General features: G+C 37.1%; 1 protein-coding gene across 2 annotated transcripts; it reads left to right on the top strand.

The window, feature by feature from the left end:
* Positions 1–235: 235 nt before the first annotated feature.
* On the top strand, positions 236–20,154 carry AASDH (aminoadipate-semialdehyde dehydrogenase). 2 transcript variants are annotated; one of them, XM_061370699.1, is made up of 15 exons: positions 236–761; positions 1,410–1,663; positions 3,660–3,780; positions 4,477–4,817; positions 5,327–5,519; positions 7,850–8,091; positions 10,099–10,205; positions 10,677–10,849; positions 11,386–11,578; positions 12,125–12,243; positions 13,577–14,411; positions 15,509–15,672; positions 16,279–16,404; positions 17,687–17,818; positions 18,873–20,154. In XM_061370699.1, exons 2-15 carry the CDS (start codon positions 1,434–1,436, stop codon positions 19,269–19,271), a joined length of 3,375 nt encoding a protein of 1,124 aa, XP_061226683.1. In that variant the 5' UTR covers positions 236–761; positions 1,410–1,433; the 3' UTR covers positions 19,272–20,154. The 2 variants fall into 2 exon arrangements, with proteins under 2 accessions (XP_061226683.1, XP_061226673.1); XM_061370689.1 differs by having other exon boundaries at positions 237–687.
* Positions 20,155–22,067: the final 1,913 nt, after the last annotated feature.

Raw genomic sequence — 22,067 nt, 5'->3', positions numbered from 1 at the left:
TACGCATCAGAAGTTTCTTTTAATAAAGTCACTGTGAAAGCGCCTCAAAGCTGGACCAAAATCGTTTCTTGTCCCGCATTAAACAGCCCTCTCCAACACCACACCCCAGCCCATACTTCATTACCGGTGCCGGCTCTCAAACCCAGCCGACAGCCCCTTCGCCCCACCGAGCTCCCGACAGCAAAGCGTTATAACCCTCCGCAGAGGCTGCGGTAACGGCTGACCCGCCCGGGCTTCCGTCCCAACGGCGGTCCCACCGGCAGGAAGGCCTGTACCACCTCTTGAAGTGGGGGGGTGGGGGAAGGAGGGAGAGAGCGACTACCTGGGTACAGATATAACTGAACTCCTGAGTGTGGCGGGCAAACCGTGCCCCTTCACCCCGGCCACCTGCGGGTATTTTAGCCCCCTTCTCTTGTCTGAAGGAAAAGCTGCCGGAGGGCTCTGGCATCTTCCCTGTTCATCTCATCCTCAGGAAAAAAATGGCACCGCCCCACGCAGGCCACTGGTGGATCGGGTGCGGCTTGTGGACGCCCCAACAGCGCGACGGTTATTGGGCAATGAGACGCCGCGTTACTGCGGAGTTGGGCACGACGAGCACTGTGCCGCCAATCGGAAGAGCTGACGTTCTGTTGCTAGGTGGTGGAGGAGCTAAGGAGGGTGTTGGGCTGTTCGTCGGCGCTGCCTCAGGTGGGGGACCCGCGGCCGCAGTGGTCAGCGGCAACGGTCGGTGGGGCCGCGCTGGTGGCGTCAGCCCCGGAGAGGTACCGCGGTGCCCCGGGAGCGGCCATTTTGTGCCCATCGCGGGTGGAAACTGGGGCACTGAGCGCGGCGGGGTGTGCGGGCCTCGCCAGTCCTGGCTCGGGAATGCTGTTGAGTCCCGACCCTGCCGTGGTGAAGGCGGGAGAGGCCTCGGCCTGGAGCCTTCCGGTCCGCGGCTCGGTCACCGCTGTAGGCATGGGCATGGGCATGACGGGAGAGGCGGTAGGGCTGAGGCGTGCGGCAGCAGAAGCGCTACTACCCCAATAGCCTTGGCAATCCATGCGTTGGGTTACCTTTGCAAAAGGATTCGTATTTCACAGTTCTAGTAATGACAGCGTTATTAATTAATTCCTGCTCATAAAGTTACTAATCCAGTGCTGCCCAGCTTTACAAATAAAGGTGTAGTGGTGAGGAACAAACTATCTCTGTGCAATGAAATAATGGTGAATTACTGTATCCTGGGCCTTAGCATCAGACCTATGGCAAAGTAGAAGTAAAAAGCATTATGCTTCTGCAGTATGAAGTGTGGTGAGGCTGTGAGATTATGCCACGGATCTTCCTTCTTGGTAGTGCTTTTTGTGCTTATATAATTTGACTGAAGCATTAAAAGTGAGGTGGTGACAACACAGTCTGGTCTGTTAATCTTCCAGGGGTACTGAAGATATGCATCTGAGATGACTCTTCAGGAACTGGTGAATCAGGCAGCAAGCCTCTACTCCGATAGAAAAGCAGTTTGGTTTGATGAGTGCAATGGCAAGCCTCCAACTTTCTACACATATGCAACGGTGGTTAAGCTTGCTGTGGAATTAACAGCTTTCCTTCAAAAGCTCTGTGACCAGCAAGGAAAATGTGAAATAGGCCTTTACTGCTACCCAGGAATAAACTTACCATCTTGGATCTTAGGGTAATGGTTTGAATGCTGGCAATCTGTGTTTTTATGGGTCATCTCTAAAAGCAAATTTTCAGTTTGCTTATATTTTAATAACAAAAATGCAGTAATACTGTAGTAATACAGGCAAGAGGCACTGTAGTCTGGCATTATTTAAGGAAAAATGGCAGTATTTTAATCTTTTGGAAAGCCACTGCTAAAGTTGTTTTGAATCTTAAATTCTTTCATCTAAAGTGTCTGTAACCGTTCCCTTTTTAAAAAAAGCAATTAAGCATATTTATAGAAATATAAATAAATTAATGATAAGTATCTGTTGTACTTGCTTAAAAATGGAGGTGATCCAACAGAATAAATGTATCTATACAAGAAAAGGAGTATGCAGGTTTTTTAATCTTGTCTTGATAGGAAAAAAATGATGCATTGAAAACAAGTTTCATGCTTTAAGCTAAATGACCACACAGTTCAAGTTCCATTACAAACATTGTAGGATAAAGTAATGAGCAATGCAGCACGAAAGTAACATTGCTTACTTAATGGCCAGGAGATTACAATGTTTGTGATCTCAGTATTCAAGCTAATTCATCAATTTTTGAAACCCTACTTCTGCTGATGAATTCTAATGTTTATATCCTTTATGTGTGTATATTTTATATCCACTGCATGTATGATGTAATGTAGAATTGCAGCATCCCAAGCATATTGTCTTCAGCTGATGTATACAGCAGCGGTTGTGCTTCCTAGGGGGGTGGTCTGCATCAGTATTTTATTATTGTCACACTGCACACAAGAGGATGTATCACAGTTGAGTATAGAGATTTGAGTGAAATGACTCAGAGAGCTCTGCAATCATAAACCTCCCAGAAGCACTGAGGAACATTCTCATTGTTCAGGAAACACTTTTGCCTCCAGTCCAGCAGTAGAACAGGTTGTCCAGAGATATGCAGGTCCCATTCATGGAGGTTTTCAAGACCTGACTGGATAAAGTCCCAAACAACCTTATCTGCTGTCACAGCTGGCAGGAGGTTGGATGAGGCATGCTGGGGTCACTTACCACCTGGTTTAAAGATTAAAGATCCTATAACCCACTGAACTGAGCAGCAACACTGTTTTCTTTTTCTGTGTAACTGGGAAATACTGGGACGTTTTAATCATTACAGCTGTTGTTGTTGAGTCGTTAAGTGCTGTAAATGATGCAGAGCAATCTTAGGTGATACCAGTGGCTATTCTAGTATGTAGAATGCATCAGTTTCCAAGTCTGCATTCTGGATCTCATCATTACTGCAGTGATAAATTACTTGCACAGAGAGGAGATATAATGAATTGTACGTGTTAACCCAGCCTTACAAAAAAATGTGAAGATTTGTGGAAGCTCTGCATGTTGTGGTTGCCACTTCTGTCTTGGCTTTTTGTGGCATTAATTCAAGTGTTTGTCTTTATCAAGCGGAGCCACTAGAGGGGGGGATTGTAGCGAGCAACTGTTGAGGAAGCACTACAATGTAAAGCGGAGCGAGTGAGAGCAGAATGAGTATTTCTGTGCTCGTTTATTTGGGAAGAAATTAGAGTACGTGCTTAGGTTTTTATGATGCAGGATTCGTTAGACTAGTGAGAACAGAAAATGTTTTCAGCGTGCTGACTTCAAGTGGGTTTCTTAAAATATGTTTATAAATCTATATACATGAACAAAATGCTTGTATTTCATTTCCTAGTCAATAGCAGAAACTTTTCAAATGTGCTGTTGATGTCAGTGATACCTTTGTCATTTAAGTCCTGGTTGGCCTTAAATAATGTTGAATGTTTCCATCTAGCTTTAATCTTTTTCCTTGCTGTAAAATACCAAAAGGCAACACTGATTGTTTCTCCTACTTTTTTTCCCAACAAAATATTTAAAAGTCATGTTATGGATACATTTTCTATTTCTGGGAACTATAAAAGTATAAAAGAAATATTAGTGATATTTAAGAGGATTTTCTTCTTTTTTTTTAATAAGTTAAAAACATTTGTATCTTGTTAGAATCCTTCAAGTTCCAGCTGCCTATGCTCCTATTGATCCAGATGCACCACCAATGTTATCCACTTACTTCATGAAGAAAAGCAATCTTCAGTATATCCTTGTTGAGAATGACAAACTAAATGTAAGTGTTCAGGCATCTACAGGAAGCATTAAAGGGCAATTTAGAAATGTGCAGTTACTCAGATTGTATTCTGGTTTAATAAGCTTGGATGGGGTTATTTTATTTCTTCACGTCAAGAGGTTGTCTTTTTCATTTGGAAAAGAACATTAAAATTAGCAGTACAAAGTACTTTTCCTCCCTTCAAAAAAATTGCCTACTTTCCTATTACAATGTTGTGAGGCAAGCTTGTTTGGCAGTGGCGTTGGAAGACTTTTCCAGACTTGTTTCTCCGTATGTCAAGGATGAGAGTTGCAAATCTTTGCAATAGTTGAAAAAACTTCTGCATTTAATTCTGTTGTTTCCTTTTGTCAAGCTCCTCCCAGATCTTATACCCTCACTCACTGCAAAGTGAATAGACAAGTTTGAACCATCTAGCTATAATTCAGAGTTCTTTGTTTTCTGCTGAATTCTGTATTTTCCCTTTTCATTAGTTGCTTACAGAATCGTTTATTTCACATTTATAAAGTTTGTGTTCACTCATGTTTAATATATAAAAATGCACAAGCTTAAAATTGTCTGATGCATGTCCTCAAAAAGTAGAGGCATGAAAAATCAGTTTATTTGTATGAAACGCTGTTTCATATATCATTGCATAAAGTAGAACAATAACAGCATGTCCTGAGTTCTGCTGTTTAAATTATTTCTTTTCTCTTACAGAAATTCCAGATGTCCCATGTTGGTTATTTTAACCACAATTCTTCCACAATAGAACATATTGGTTTAACTCTCTTCCAAATGAGCTTGAACAACACGGATTTAAATCCCCAAGTAGACAATGTGACAAGTAAATATGAACCTTCCAAAGCTATGGCTAACTCACAGCCAGGATATACTATTCGCCCAGATCAAACCGAAATAAAAACATCAGAAGGAGCATACATGGATGTTGGCCAGAAATACTCTTTAGCATATGTCTTGCATACATCAGGAACTACAGGGATCCCCAAAATAGTCAGAGTGCCTCATAAATGTATAGTGCCAAATATTCAACATCTTAAGTAAGTGTGGTTTCCAGTTTTCATTTAAATACTTTTACAGATTTGACACATAGGGTATTCTGGCTTGCAGCTTAAAAGAAACATATAACAAAATTAACTATTGATTATATTTACTATGTTCTGTAATTTTAAATCCTAATTCCTTTTTAGGCTACCTGGGCTTCTTTCTGCTTCGTTTAATACTTTGTAAAAAAACCCAGAAATTATGGAAAATGCCATATTTGTTTCTTAATAAGCATCCATTAGTTGAAAGGCATCCTCCAACATACTGTATTTGTCTGTAATGTGGTATATACCTTAGTAAAGGACCTCATTAATTTAATCAGTAGTTACAGTCTTGATGCAGGAACTTGTGCTCAAATTGTCTGGCCTGCCTATGCCTGTATATTCAGAGCAGCCCTTAAGACCTTAGCTTTGCTGAAGCACATTTCTTTCATGCTGCTCCTCTACTTTGAAAATGTTTTTTAATAGCATGCGTCAGATTGTAATTCCTAGCTTTCTTATTTTAGATCCATATTTGAGATCACATGGGATGATTTGCTATTCCTGGCTTCCCCACTGACATTTGACCCGTCTGTGGTTGAATTGTTTGTTGCTCTGACAAGTGGAGCCTCTATTCTTATAGTACCAAACACTATTAAAATGATACCTGTGGAGCTGTCGGCTGCTCTATTTCACCATCACCATGTGACAGTGTTGCAGGTAGGCAACACCTAAGATAAGTGTCTTCAGTGTCTTGCTTCTCACCATTCCTAATGTGTGCTGCTTTTTCATCAGTCTAGATGCTAATGAGAATAGAACAGATGCATTCTTCCTTGAGGACGCAGCTCACGCTATCCTTTTTGCTGTAGTGTTAGCTGATTAGAAAATTACCGTTTGATCAAAACCTCAAACATTTTGTGACAGACAGCAAGGAACAAAAGATAAAACCAGTGTTCATCTTAAGAAACCATTAATTCTTAAGAATTAATTATTCTGTTAATTAAGCAATTAGTTCTGAAGAATCTGGTAATGGAGTAACATGTTACAGACATTTTTAGCACTTTTAATAGGCTTGGAGCCTTTCCTCATAAACAGTTTATAAGTTTTAATGGTAGTCACTTATGCTAAAAATACAACTAAACCACTTCCATTTGTAGCATGATAAAATGTTTGTTGCTTTTACAGTAACGAGAGCAAAAGAATAATTGATTCCACAGCAATACATTGTTTTCAGGCCACCTGTTTGTATCAGGCTTAATGTGCTCCTTGTGCCTTAGCATGCATCATCTCCTATATTGTTTCAATTTTAATAGTCTTAAAGTTAATTTTTGGAAAATTTACCTGAAGCTATGAGCATCCAGCATTGCTGAGTAAGTCTGACCTTGCCTTGTACTGTAACAAGATGTTTTGTAAAAACTACTACTTGTGCATGGACACATAAATTAGGAAAAGTCATTAGAAACTTATCTCACTTGTAACTGACTTTGAACAAAATGAGTATGGTCTGATTAGTCTATTAATTATGATAAATCAACCCCTAAGCCTTGTTATGCCATTAATATTGTAATTCTGAAGCATTTGCACTCATAGAAATTCTGATATTTCTTTTTCTCTTGGAGGAATGGTGGTAGTTGAGATTATAAGGTGTAAATTTAAGATTAATGAGTAGTTAAATGAAGATTCCACAGCAGAGAAAAATCCACTAGTTACAAATACTTCATAACTTTATTTTCTGCTCTTATTTTTAATTATTATGATTGCTACAAATCTCAATAGTGTAGATTTTCCTATCATATACAAGTTTCTTGATCAGTTTAGCAAAATTTTTAGAGTATGGGTTTTAAGACTTTTTAAGATACATGGGACTTTAAGCATGTTAAGCAGTAACAGAGAAAAGCTGAAATTTGGTAAATGGAGGCATTTGAGATGTCTTTCCAAGAAAAGTTTGATTTTGTGATTTTTTTTTTTTTTATCATTTTCTAAATCAGTGAAGGAAGTGTTCCCAGCTGAATTAATGACAAAAATGTTTTCCTTAGAGCTTAACTGATGATGAATAATTTTATGATGTTTCTTAAATTATAGCATGACATTACATTCCCCTCTTGACTTGGTTGAGTAGCCTTGAGAAATCCAAAAAGTTATTATGAAGGAGGGAAGGAGTCATTTTTCCCCTCTGTCTTTGTTCCCTAATTCACCAAAATTAAAATGATCAATTGAAAAGTGATGATCTTCATCTGTTACTAGAAGAAAAAAACCTGGTAAGAAATAATTCCATTAATTTTCCAGTCCTCTTACTAGAAAAAGTAGGCAAGAATGATGGTGAAATGTTCTTGTTAAAATGGTTTGTTGTTTTTCCCTTCAGTGAAAGGGCTCTACATTACCATTAGTTTGACAGGAGGTGTATTTAAGGAAGTTGTTTTTTTTTCCTTTTAATTCCCCTCTTTCCCCCTCCCCCTTGCTCATTTTAGAGTGAGATGAGAAGGCTTTCAGAACAACTAATTTTCTGCTATATTTACAAAAATCAGGAATAACCCAGAATCTGCCATCCTTGGAATTTTTAGTGCAATGGAAAGGTCTTTAAAAGTTCTGTGCGCGGGTTAATCACTTGTATAGGTTGTTGCTGAAGTAAGGTTCTGGAATGAAGGGGGAAAGAGCTCAAATAGTAACATCAAGAGAATACTGTTTGCTGCTTTCTGTTTCAAAGTAATTAACATGAGAACTAAATTACACACACTTTAGGTAATAGCTGTGGCACAATAGGGAACCCATAACACATTTAAGTAAAGAAGAAACTGCAGAAGAGCATAGATTGGTACTGATAGCACTCATTAAGGCTTCACATAAAAAGCAAAATCTCCCAAAACACCACTGAGGTACATATACATATAAATTTACTGTACCATATTTGATGGTTGGTGTCATCTGCTCTATGTAGATGGTTGTTAAGTACATCCACGATATAGCTATACAGCGGATATGGTAAAGCAGGAAGATGGCTACAGATATACTGAAAAAATATAACAGGTCTTTCTCTAATATCTATCATTCAGGCAACACCAACTCTTCTCAGAAGATTTGGAGCTCACATTATTAAATCCACAGTGTTGTCTGCAAATACTTCTCTTCGTGTCTTAGCCCTTGGTGGTGAAGCATTTCCCGTATTGAATCTCTTGAAAAGTTGGAAGCACAAGGAGAACAAAACAAGTATTTTTAATTTGTATGGTATTACTGAAGTGTCAAGCTGGGCCACTTGCTACAAGATTCCTGAAGAGGTTTTTAGTGATGATTTTAGGTAGGAAAAGTCACTGTTTTCATGGCTTGTGAATGTATGTGAATGATGAAAATTACTAGAAATAGAACTTTGATCTCCTGTTTCCAGGGCTACTGAGTCCTCACAAGTGTTTATGCTGATAGAAGTTACATTTGTTTTTAATGTAGAAATAGATTAATTCAGTCTATTTCTCTATTAGTCTCTCTAAACCAAGAGAAACTAATCCAGTGTCTCTTGCTCTAATATGTCCCCCTCAAGTAATAGTTGTTGATGAATGATTCTTGAATGACAGAAACGCAGTCTGAAATACTGTGTACTGTTGACCTGTTAAGTTTCACATAATACGTCATGGTTTTAGTCATCTCTATATCTAGACCTCTTCCTTATTCCAGCCTGTGATTCCACATATTGAACATGGACTAGTCTAGTCCAGGGTGTGCTGTCTCACTACTTGACACTATTGAATCAGTGTCGCACTTCTGAAGACAAATGGCTTCTACCCAATTTGCTAGTAACTTCAGTTAGCCGCACTCTTGGTCATCATGAGATTTTTCCAGTAAGATCGTGCATGGTCAAAGAGAGGAAACCTAACACAGCAGTCAGTGAGAGTAAAGAAGTGGGTCTCTCTAACTTTTAATCATAGCCCTGGAGCAAAGATAAAGTCCTAGCTTACTTCTGTCATGTTCAGAATGTTACTTCTGAGATTTACTCATGTTAAGGAAAAATGCTTAAGTTTATTTTCAGATGTAATCAGTATATATACACGTGCTTCTTACTGCTACTGTGTTTTTGCTTAGGGTTTTTAAACCTTCACAAATAATCACTTAAGTAGAGACGAGGTACTGTTTTCTTTTTTTTTCTAATATTGCATAATACACTATTCTGCAAAGGATTCCACTGATGTTACTTGACCAGGATGCTCGGCAAAAAATTGTCCGAAGTGACCAATGGTCTCACAGTAATTTTACTTGTATTTCCAGAATACTTCCTTTTCATCATTTAACACTCTGGCTTTTCTCACTCAATTTCTGACTTCTTGTTGTTCATTGTATTTTATAAAGAGAGTTACAGGAGAGTGAAGATCATGATAGGTACTTCCAGCTACATCAGTGTTTCATTTGCTCTCTGATATTCCCTTGCATGATAACTATACATGCAACTTGAGTTATATCTGTTGTATGAAATGGGATAGTTTGGACAAATGATATGATACATTAACCTGGCACTTCAACCCTTGAAGAGGTGTTGGTCATAAAGGGTTGTTAAATTCTCATGTAAAACTTATTTTCATTCTAATTTCTCTGAGTTCAAACATAAAATATAATACTTTATGACAGAAATAGAACCGGAATCCATGCCTAATTCGATATATTACCAAAGTTATTTAAAGCTACTTTGCTTTATAAATTTTGTTATACTAAGGAAAATATATTATTCTCTACTCCCACTCAGAAATAGTGTCTATATTCAATAAATGAAGTACTGTAAGTGCTTGAAGAGGTTAGAGAGTGAAGAGAAAGTAAGAAGTCAGTCTGCAGCCAGCAGAAGTCTATAATAGATACATACTTAGCATTGAAATGACAGTTTCTTTTATTTTTGTCTTTAGTGAAAGAGTCAACTCTTCTTCTTGCCACAACATCAGTAATAAATTAGAACAAAAGCTCAAAGGACAGGGAAAAAATGAATTAGAAGCTACATATGTTTAAATTGGTTAATTTGATGGAAGTTTCAACTTAAAAACTGGCTGAAACTCTCAGGGTTCTTTGGGGGTTTTTCAGTGTCTGTTCAAGCCTTATTTTCTATAATTCTGTGGGGGTTTGGTATATGAAATGAACCCCCTGCACACTGACATTTTTAATTTTGAAAAAATTTAGGTGATTTTAAAGAAGAAGCATTTGTAGAAAGAAGCCCCAAGCATCTACCTTATTTTAATACCAAAGCTTTAAAAGACTGTATATAAACTCATTTCTGGAACAGTTATTTTGTGTTCAGAAGATTTTTACTATTTCTCTCTTTTAATACATTTAGAACTGATTTCTCTATTCAGTTGGGATCACCACTCCTTGGAACGAAAGTTGAGGTCAGAGATGCCAATGGTTCTGCAGTTCTGGAAGGCGAGGGACAAATATTCATAGGTTACTTTATATTTCTTATTCATCTAAGATACTTTTCTTAGTTGACTAAGTTTTGATAATATGTCGATTATTTTACTTGATGTCTTCCTCTGATTTACAGATTAATGTAGAATTTAAGTTCCTATTGGGCTGAGAACCTTCTGATTTTTATGTTGTTGAAATGGTGATCAGGAAATTACTATAATTTTATCTGCAGACTGTTCTCTCATTATATTGATTCTTTTTCCTGTTTGCATTTTGATAGTTGAAGTGAGTTTTGTGGATTAACTGAATTTAAGTGCATAGCCCAGTTTGTACATTGCAGAAGTTTAGATATTGATGATAATCTTTTAGAACTTCTTACAATACTTATTAGAGTATAGGAGAATTTGGCCAAATATTCTTTGAATCAGAATATTCATCAGTGAAAAATATAATTTTCATTTACAGTTAACCGTTTAATATATAGGACCACAATCTTTTCTTGTGTAGGTGGTGAAGAACGAATCTGCTTTCTGGATGAGGAAGTAACTGTACCCCTAGGCACAATGAGAGAAACAGGGGATTTTGTAAGAGTGCAGAATGCAAAGTTGTTCTTCTTGGGGCGGAAAGACAATCAGATTAAACGTCACGGCAAACGTTTTAATATTGAATGCTTGCAGCAGGTAACGTAACATTTAGGAAGTACTGTATGCCAGTATAGAAGAGCAGGGACAAAGAAACGCATCATTATCATCAGACATGGGTACTTACTCATTTTCAGATGACTTTTAGGAGTCTTAAAAAATTGGGAGGGTGTATTATCAAAAATCTAATTATATAATTTAAAGAGGATTTTGGTTCTTGGAAACCTGTTTTATTGTATGGTTTCTTCCAGGAGAATTGAGAGCTGTATAAACACCTCAAAAAATACTGAACGTTGTACTGCAATGTGTGTATAGTAATTGTTCTACAAGATTGTCAGACTCATGAAATATATCTCATTGATGGCAGTTAGGCAAATAAGACATTTTTCTCTTGAGTTCATTTTTATGTGAAGAAGTGCAAACTTCAGCTACAAGAGAAAATTTTGTAGGATGCGATGTAAGAATGTGAGGCAAATACTTTTTAAAAATGTGTATTTTTTAAATTGTGGTTTTTATTCATTTTACTCTATTGATAAACTGCATTTCAAAGCAAGACTAATATTTTTTAACTACAGGCTGCTGAAGATCTTTGTCAGGTAGAAGCTTGTGCAGTGACCTGGTATCAGCAGGAAAAACTTATTCTGTTTGCTGTATCCAAAGATGATTTAAAAAAGAAAGAAGTAGTTAAAGAACTCCAGAAATGTCTACCGGCTTACGCAGTCCCTGATGAGCTTGTCCTGATTAAAGCTTTGCCTTTAACATCACATGGTAAATGACATTATTAAGTACCCCTGCCACTTATTTTAATCAACTTTATTCCTATGCTTTGGGGTTTTTTTCCTTTTTTTTTGTGTGTGACTTATCTTTTTATTAACCAAAGTTCAGACCTGATTCAGGCTTTTAAAATCTGTAGATCAGATAACTTAACTCCTAGTAGAAAATCATGGCCACTATTATGTTTTCTTGATAGCGTTTCATTTGAGAGTCAAAGAGTAGTGGTAAAATCAGTTTAGTTTTAACAGTGCATATTTCTTTCTCAGTCTTTCCTGTTGCAGTCCACAACAGAACCCTGTCTTCAGCTGGGGAAAAATCAGGCCTTGAAGGTGGGATTATGTGGGAAGCTAGGGTAAATTTTCAAAACTGCAAAAACGTGACTGGATTCTGTATAGTTGATTGGGTAAAAAAAATGCAGGTGCACTGAATACAAATAAGGAAGTGTGTGCAAGAATAAAGTCACTTTTTAGGCAGAGCAGGTTTTGCAATTGTCAATGCTAAAAGAGCAATGAAAAAAATCATACTTTATTTTCTACAAAGGCAAAGTTGATATATCTGAACTGAACAAGATTTACCAGAACCATCTAAACTCCAGAAGGCGTGACAGTAAGCTGAGTGGCGCAGAGGAATTGTGGGAAAGATTGCAGTATTTATGGAAGGTAGTATTTTGGGATGCTTTTTATCTTTGCAAGTGGATCATTATACATGTGTCAGGAATTGAACAGTTTTAAGAAGTATGACTAATGCAACCTGAACATTCTAGCTGCCTATAGATTTAAGCAGTACAACTCCTTCTGTTTAGTTAATGCTGAAATAGTCACTCTGCAGTGGCCAAGAGGGAGTCATTTATATTTCTCTATCAGATAAAACTGCAGGTAATGAGGTGTAAGCAATTAGCATAGGAAGGACGTAACCTGTCAGTAGCTTTTTGAGTACTGCTTCACATGCCAAAGAGGGTATTCCTAAGGGAAACAAGGAACTGAGACATGGGAACTTTGTACAAAATAGCTACTGTGTTAGCAGAGTTTCTTATTTCTCAATATAATTAAGAAGAGTCTTTTTTTTAATAGATGGCAAATTTGCATAATTGTCTCTTGGAATGTCTGTTTGTGTTGTTTCTAAACTGTGTTAAAGATGCATTTTTCAAGGTATTGAAAAGTGACACTAAGCAGTATTAGTGGTTTGTTTCTTTTCAAAGGTAGGCTTCCAGGTTTCACCTGCAAGTTGGGTTTGCTGTGGCTAGGACCTGAACAAGTAAATGTAGTGAAATTAGTAATCCAGTTTGCCTGTGCTGATACTTGCAGTATTGGTGGCTATAGAAATGATAACCTGAAGGGATGTGATGTGCCTTAAACCCATTATGGACAGCAGGAAGGTGGCTTCCAAAACCAGATGATTTGTACTTCACACTCAGACTTAACTAAATAGCGAGTGCAGTGAGAGGAAACATAGTAATTGCTGTTTGTTGTAGTAACAATGCCAAATCCAAAATCCTTCATGGATTGAAGGTGTTATAGCTTCCAGAGTAGGTAGATAAATTGGTTACTTAAGTAATTTGGAAGTAAAAGATACCAGTTTATGTAAGTGTTATCAATAAAATAAAGCACCTAAGCCAATTTTATCAAAAGGCATCAATGTTTTATCTGCAAAGTTGTCATTAATAGTATTGTGGTTGAAAACAGCCAACTGAAATACATCACAGTTTGTTTTAATTCCTTAAACTGCACAATCTGAATGAGCAAATCATTCTGTAGTACAGAATTAGTATTTCCCTGTTTCCCCATTTCTACCCAGCTCTTGCTCCATCACTACCTCAATTGGCACTATGATTGTGTCATGTGATTTTTTGCAGAGCATTGAGTTTCCTCAGTTGTTGATTTTTAGTGGGACTTCTGGGTGTTCAGGTGGATTTTACCCAACTTGACTTTTTATGTGTGTGACAATGGTGTAACACCCATGGACTGTTACGTCTTTCTTTCTTCTTTTCCCTAGTCTGCTCTGGGCCTCCTAGGTGATTCAGCTGACGTTTCTAAAGATGCAGTATTTCTGCACAGTGGTGGAGACTCCTTACAGGCTCTACGATTTTATGATGAAATTGAGATGCTTGTAGGCAAAGCTGTGCCTGGACTCCTTGAAGTTATTCTCAGCCACTCGATTGAAGAGGTTTATAGACATGTTCTTAAAATTCTGTTCCCAGATGAAGACCAATTAACGACATATGACAGTGTTATGAAAAGAAAATTAAGTGGGAACAGTGGAGAGATGTTCCATGGAAAATATATTAAACTGAAATCTGAAAGAGGTCTTCAGGTTGCTTCAGGGTTAATTTCATTTATTGCGCTAAGCAGAGGAAATAATTTTTTTCCTATGAATTTCACCAAGACTTTTATGCAACCAAATAATACAGTACAGGTGGGAATGGAACTGATACAGCAACCATCCTTTCCACATTTAGTTGCTCCAGGTATAATGAAAAGCCATGCACAAGGGTGTGAAATGGAAAACAGAGTCTTAACAGTTACAAACCAGGCAAATAAAACTGACTGTGGCTCTGTACAGGAGATCCATGCAGAATGTAGTCATGTAGCAACTGCGAAGTTGGCATTATGTGTAAGATGGAAGTCAAATACACGAAAATGTGTTGATGCATCACCACTGGTTATAATACCATCTAGCGAAATATCTGCATCTGTATATGTTGGCTCTCACTCTCATGCAATGCAGGCAATTGATCTAGATTTGGGAGAAGTAAAATGGGAGAAGAACCTTGGAGATCGTATTGAATCTTCTGCCTGCGTATCTAAGTGTGGAAGTTTCATAGTTGTTGGTATGTCTTTTGTTTTAGCCTTCATTTTAAATCATGTTTTTTCTGATAAATACAAGATGAATGACAGAGAATCTTATTTCTTATCTCTGAATGTCCTCCATCTGTGCTTTCCATAAACTTCCATATCTGTGTCAGAATTAATTCATTATAAAATAGAAGCAGAAGGAAGAAGTAATTTAGGTGTCACGATAACCATTGATGGAGCTTATCTAACATATACACTTGTGCTTTATTATATGCCAATTTATTAATAAGGCCTTATTAAGGAATAGTCAGTGGGTACCATTTCTTTTTAATGGTTGATTAAGGTGTGATATTTAAACTGTTTTGCTTTGTTGTTTTGGTTTTTTTAAGTATAGAAAGATGTTACAGTCTTAAAATGTCTTTAAAAATTGATAGAGGTAGAAATTAATACATAATGTCTCAGATTATTTTTCACAGAGTTTAATTATGTCATTTGACTCTTTTGAGAGATGTAGAGAACATGTTTCAACAGGTTTTTTTTTTATTTTGTCATATTCATTGTCAACAGAGTTGCCATTACTCATCATAGTGTTATCTTTTAGCTAATACGGATACATCACTGGTTTGCACCCATGTCCAGGTCATGAGGTTTTTTCACACAAAGCTAATATTACCATCTTCTTGCTAGATTTTGGTTGTTATTTACTCTTAGAAAAAATTGAATATTCCATTAAAACTTGAAGAGTTTCTAGAATTGTAGTTCAGTATTCATTAGAAAACATACAGACTTTATTGTTTCAGCATCTTTGTTTTCAAGGAAAATTAGGGAAAGAAGTAATTTAAAATAACATTCTTATACTCCATTTTCAGCAGCTTTTCATGTCTTTTAGTATTGTTACTGTAGAATTTGATAGAAATGTGGTGAAACATAACCTGCAAAGTACACACAAAAAGTCAACTTTGAATGTATGGACTATCAGCAAAAACTTTGAAATAAAAGGAGAAACTTTGGGAAACGTTTTGAAACTGTATCTCATGAGTCATCTTATTTCTTTCTAGCAGTGATGCAGCTAGCAGCAGAAATAAAAATAATCATTATTGCCCTCCACCCCATTGTGTTTTATTTCACACAGGTTGTTATGATGGCTTAGTGTATGTGCTTCAAAGCAGTGATGGAGAAATACACTGGACTTTTGTCACAGAAGATACTGTGAAAAGCTCTGCAGTTGTAGACCCTTCCAGTGGACTAGTCTACATAGGATCACATGACCAACATGTGTATTCTTTGGATATTTATGTAAGAATACTGATTAACCTTCATGTATGGAAAAATATCCAACTTGGACCTTATTTATAGTACATAAGATGAAGTTCCAGTGGTGTTAGTATCAGGAGTCTACAGTTGCAGTTTTCAAATAGGTAGGCCAGCTTCAAGAGAAGTTAGGATTATGTGGTATTAAATAGTGGTAATCTCAGCTGTGGTTCTTTTGCTACTAGTCTCGGTTCAAACTAAATCTTGTTTCTTAGCTATTAAATTGTTTGCAGGTGTTTCAGAATAGGGTGCCCTCCTAGAAATAAAACTTAATAATATTAATATTAGCTATAAAGCTTAACAATGAAGATCTAAAAGAGTGGACATTCTGAAAGAGGTGAAGGAAGGTGGAAAATAAGAGGGCAGACACTGCCTCTTCATTAGCTGAATTTCTTTTAGTCATTGAAAAAGAATGTAGCCAACGGCATATGTGCTGCTATAATAGCATGTAGATTATATCTTCACCTCTTAATTAGTGTTTGCTGACTAAAGGCAGTGTTTGATAAACCTTGACAATTGAAGGACTTTGTAAATATGATGAACTTTAACTGTTGTAGAAAAAATAATTTCTCTCTTTTCTTGTGCTTACAGAAAAGGGAGTGTGTGTGGAAGTTACACTGTGAAGGTGGAGCTGTGTTTTCATCTCCTTGTTTAAGTTCTTTACCACATCATCTTTATGTTGCTACACTAGGAGGACTGCTGTTGGCTATAAACCCAGTATGTACCTTTGCTTGTCTTTGATCCCAGTCTCAAATTTAAATGAAACCAAAATGCATTTCTGAAGTTAAGATCACCTTTCTGATGAAAGGAACCAGATGATGTTACCATAAGATATTTTTCATTTGAGGGCCTTATTATTATGCACAAGGTTACCATAATAATCTGGTGATAAAGGAAACTGAAGTGACTTACTTGAATTTGCATGCTAATTATAGACCAAAGTTGGAATCAATGTCTTCTCATTCCCATAGACTACCCTATCAGTTTAACTAGTGAGTGAGATTATGTCTAGATTTGTTTTTTCCCTGCCTCCCTTTGACAGTAGGGTTAGAAAAAAACTGCACAAACTTTCTGAGGTCAGAAAAAAATAAAGAAGCTCCTTTATTCCTCTTACTGTTTCCTTAACTGTAGTCATTTAAAGAGCTGTTCGCCTTAATGTTGGATTCCTATTCTGTTCTCTGCACTTGGGGAATGTCATTCATGATACATATTGATAGATATTTCATGGTTGTCTGAGGCATTGTTGGCTTGCATCTGGTCCTGCTACATAAAAGGAATAGTCACTTGAAACAGCTGTTCATGTGGTACTCACACAACCCAGATCAAGAGTCCTAACCATCTTTCTTCCCACCCACTACAAGTTTCTCCAGTAACACCCAACCTAGAGTTAGAAAACTAGTTTATGGTTTTGCAGCTTTACTGGGCTGTGGTTAAGAAAAAGCAGATTCCATCCCCTCACCCCTCTGTAATCATGAGTAACAAGTAGCTGAGAAACCCAGCTGTAACACCAAGTGACTTTTTTATAAAAATAGGAATGTGCAGGCTACCTCAGGAGCCTATTGTGACAGTCACAGATTGTGGGTTGCAGCATTTCCTCCTGTGTTTATAGTTAATGTCAAATCGTTATTTTTTTTGCTTTCAAAATACCCTCTCCTTCCTTGGTCCTTGTCATAGACCGGGGAACTGGGAATGGAATGAAAAAGAATCTCATTTATTAAAACTACTATGCTATTATAATTATTATTTTGCCTAGGGAAAGGAAGAGAAGGGAGAAAGAGGAGTATTGAGTATCTCATGGAAAACAGTAAACATTTTGCTAGATTAATATTTGAAGAGTAATTTTGCTTCTGGTAGGCATTCTGGATGGGAGAAGTCTGCTTTTTGTTGCCTCTCCCTCTCCTCAATTCTTAAGGGCTTAATCAGGCTGTGAAGAAAGGGTTGTTTTGTGCAGCTTCTTACAGTTATGTTAATTACAGTTATTCCATGCTGCCATTTACAGGTGACAGGGAGTAAGATTTGGAAAAGCTTCCTGAGAAAACCACTCTTCTCTTCTCCTCACTGCAATGAGAAGTACGTTTGCATTGGGTGTGTGGATGGAAACTTATATTGTTATGCTCATTCTGGAGAAAAGGTAAAAGTGTTGTCATTAGTTTTTTACGTACATCAAAAAACCCTTAATAAGGTGCTTTATTAATACTGGTTTCTGAGGTTTAATGATTAATGCATACCTTTTCGTGAACCAAATAAGGTGTCCATTGTTACAGAGAGGAGAAAGTAGAAAGCTGTTTGCCTAGGGTAATCTATGCAGTTCATGGCAAAACCACAAACTTTCAAGTTGCTTGGTGCAGCAACAGATTTTCTAGTCCAGAGCTTACACCCAAAATAAATAGTTGAGAGTAGTACAGGCAAATGAAATGGTATGGGTTTGGTGTTGAAGTTTTTCAAGTGTGTTTAAAGCCATCTGTTCTGCAGGATGGTGGCTACTTAGAAGTAAAGGTTTCGTAGAGTGTTTATGCATTTATCAAAAAATGCCAAATCATCATTTTGGCAAAATACGCGTCAGCCTTCATGTTCAGTTAAAGGAGAATATTTTTTTAGTTTGTCAGAGATGAATGTGGCTTTTATCTCGTGTTTAAAGAACCCTACTGTTTCTGTTTATTTGGCTGAAATGCAGTATATATGGTAATTCCTAAGCCTCTTCTAATTGTAAAGTATGCTTTCACCCATGTTCTGCTCTGTGTCTGCTTGTAGCAGTGTTACAGAACTGATACTCTCTTGAGGGGGGAATCTGCACATCATTAGCATGAACAAAGGAAATATACATTACAAAAGGAGTATTCACCTTTTTGGCTAAGGATGGCATAACAGAATTCTCAAGGTTCATTACTTATTCTGGTACAACAGCCCAAGAATATTATTTTCCAAAGTTGGCCATCTTTATCTGGGCCTCACAGAAGGTAGTAACTCTTGCATGTCTATTTTATGAGTGAGTTTTCTATCATTTACTCTGTGTGTAAAATTTAACTTGTAATTTACAAGTAGTTTACAAGCCCTCACTGAAGTCTAGCATGCTGTTGAAATAAAATGCTTTCCTGTCAACAATTAGTCTATTAAAAAATTACAGTTGCTGTGAAACTGATAATGTGAACAACCTTTGATAACGGGTGGTTATATTCTTTCTGTAGGTTTGGCAGTTTTCCACTAATGGACCGGTGTTCTCATCTCCATGCATCTCAAGTTTAACTAAGCAAGAAATATTTTTTGGCTCCCATGATTGCTTTATCTACTGTTGTAACATGGAGGGTAATTTACTGTGGAAATTTAAAGCCTCTTCAAGTGTGTATGGAACACCATTCGTTTTCCAAAGTGATGACTTAAAGAACAAAATTCTTTTGGCAGCAATATCTACAGATGGCAAAGTGTGGATCCTGAATGCCAAGAGTGGAACAGCAGAAGGAGTAGATAAGCTTCCAGGAGAGGTTTTCTCTTCCCCTGTAGTGTGGGGAACAAAGCTTGTTGTCGGCTGTAGAAATGATTATGTTTATTGCCTAGATTTGTATATACAGGAAAAAAAGAACAGCTAAGATGTTAGGCTGCTTCCTTTTTATTGTTTACATTGTAAACTAAAAACTCACAGGTCCTCTCTACCTCTCTGTCTATTTTACTGTAGGCAAGAGGTGCCCTTTGCAGACTTCCCAGGTAGCATTTTTCAGAAGGCAGTGTCCAGTGTACGTATCACTCTACTGATTGATGGCTGCTCAGCACCAAGCCAGAAGTTTCACTGTCCCTCCCTCATGTTCCAGCTACAATTAATGAAATAACATGTTTCAGATGGTTTGGATTTGAATGTTGTGCTTTGGCCCATGTTATGAGAAAAAGTAAGTCAGTAGTTTGGCTTCAACTTGCAGGGTTGGGAGAAACTGTGGTAACGTGCCATACTCTGCAGCTTGGAATAACATGCTTGTCTCCCTGAGGGAGGAATGTATTCCTCTGAGTCCAGCCTAGCCTGTGCCTGGCTCTTCCATGCATCAGACTGGTGTTTGTCTAGTCTGATGAGGTTTCTGTGCTGTGACAAGGTACCTCAAGTCCTTTTTTGAATCTTAACTTTCAGCTTGATTTCTGAAGACATAGCCTGCATTGTATATGCCTGGCAGTAGTGACCTGGTTGCTACAGTATGTTTAAACTGACTAGTTCGTCTTTTGTGAGCCTAGGCCCTCCTTGGCTTCTATTCAGTCAAGCATATATCGAAACTCCATTGAAGCCAGCAGGAGTTTCTTCTTGTATTCTAAAGTACAGAATGTAGCTACATGTGTATATTTATTAAATTTCAATTACGGGTACAGTCTGGTTTCCAAGATGAAGTGTGCATAACTCAAATCAACCATTGTCAGTTTTTTAGGGGATCTGAATAAATGCTTGCTACAGTGTCTTTGCAAGAGAACTATTAATAAAAGGTCATGTAAATTCAGTTTGGTTGTCTTTAACACCTTAAATTAATTACCTGGTATTAGTAATGCAAATCAAGTATTTGCAGTGACAGAAGTACACATAACTGAGAGCATCTTTCTAACTATGAGTCTTCTAGAAGAACTGTAGTAGAAACTATTACCTCACTCTCTGATGAGCCATCTATTTTGAATTCCAGTTCCTTGGCAGAAATGCTTAGGCAAGACACTTGTAGCACTGTGAAAAGTTGTCTTTATAAAGCAAACCTGAACTACGAGATTTGCAAAAGGAGACACAGAATACATACATCAATTAGATAATTTTGACTGGGTTATAGTTTAATAAGAATTAAAATGACATTAGTATAATAAACAATTGCACTTTAAAACATTTGAAAAATTAAAAAAGTACACAACAAATACCCCACAATTATACATCTTATAGTTTTTATACATTACTATATGAACATAGAGGTTAATCATATATAACCTTGTCAGAAGAAATGGTATTTTGTGTGTGTAAGTTACAAAAAATTGAGACAATATACTACATAGTGGTTTGTTTGGTTCTTAAAACAGTTTTGCTGTTTTAAACTCTGTAGTAATGTTTTGGTTTTATTTTTACAGATTTCCAACACTTTATCAGAAATGGTTGCAACAAAGCCAAAGCAAAGTAACACTTCATTGGTATTTAGTGCAAAATTTTGTTAACATGAAATGTCACTGTTGAACATGTACACTTTAGAAATGTTTCCATCAAATACTGTACATAATACAGTTTCCATTATTACACTAGATACCTTTATGGTTGAAAAAAACTCTGCTTTGAAGCTTTAGATTAAGACAACCCTTAATGAAAGCTCTATTCTATGTGCTATAAATGTATTGTATTGGAAAATTGCATCCTCATGTCATGCACAATAGCACCTAATTTTGCTATGCTTTTCAGAATACCAGTATCTTTAATCCTTTAATCCTGATTTACTTCACCTTCTCTATATTTCTGCCTGGCTCCTTCTCCCAGGAAATAATTACTAAGATGGATTTCAGGCAGTTTATTTCTTGTGATTACAAATGCATACTGCAGGCTTATAAACTCAGAAGAAGTGTAAATTTAACTTAAGATACGCTAATTCATGGTGCTAGCAGAGCAAAAAAAAAGATTATGGTCAAGATTAATTCTTCAGATAAGCTTGCAGAGATTTGACTTTGAAGGTGGCATTTTGGGTTTTTTGCCCCCCAAGCATTTGAGAGCAGCATTGAGTCAACTCTGTATAAAACGTTTTACATACCTTATACTAAGGATAAAAAGCTACTTCAGAGATTTTGATTTTAAATTTGAAACCGAGCAAAACTGATGGCTTAAGAGACCCAAGAAAACCCATAGAATGACAATGGTTTGGGTTGGAAGAGACCTTAAAGATCATCTAGTTCCAACCCCCCTGACATTGGCAGGGACACCTTCCACTAGAAAAGGTTGCTCAAAGCCCCATCTAACCTGGCCTTGAACACTTTCAACAACACATCTTGCCTGCTGCACATCTACTTGATCTAACACGTCCATTGTGTTGTGCTATTGTAACCACTATACTGAGCCATGAGAAGTGGTGTATTCAATAATGACTTTTGCTGACAAGTCCTTTTTTATTCCTGGAACAGGAGGATACGGCAGGTTTCATTCTGTTTTCTGCATAATTTAAAGTGCTACTTACTCCTTGTGCTGCATACAGCAGTTTGGCTAAAATACTTCCATGAAATACATAATGATACAGTTTCTTCCCATGAAAATATCTCCCTTCATGATGATGTAGGCTTAAAGGTTCCTTTGAGCCTTATGTTTACGAGAAGGAGATTTGCAACTTTCTGTAAGACTTCCTTGTTAAAGAAACTCAGGTGTGTTACAGATTTATTTACTAGGGTGACTTTTTAAAATG

Source organism: Neopsephotus bourkii, unplaced genomic scaffold (genome assembly GCF_033783945.1).
Source record: "Neopsephotus bourkii isolate Nb327-2 ecotype Australia unplaced genomic scaffold, CSIRO-AGI_Nbou_v1 NB_168, whole genome shotgun sequence".
Taxonomy (NCBI): domain Eukaryota; kingdom Metazoa; phylum Chordata; class Aves; order Psittaciformes; family Psittacidae; genus Neopsephotus; species Neopsephotus bourkii.
The sequence above is the reverse complement of the archived record's forward strand: the minus strand, read 5'-3'. Positions and strand labels throughout refer to the sequence as shown.

Excerpts from the sequence above, each read along its gene's own strand:
- AASDH (XM_061370699.1), top strand. The coding sequence starts at position 1,434 with ATGACTCTTCAGGAACTGGTGAATCAGGCAGCAAGCCTCTACTCCGAT. Across the intron at positions 10,206-10,676 it reads CGAGGGACAAATATTCATAG|GTGGTGAAGAACGAATCTGC; the intron begins GTTACTTTATAT and ends TTTCTTGTGTAG. Across the intron at positions 15,673-16,278 it reads TGTATTCTTTGGATATTTAT|AAAAGGGAGTGTGTGTGGAA; the intron begins GTAAGAATACTG and ends TTGTGCTTACAG.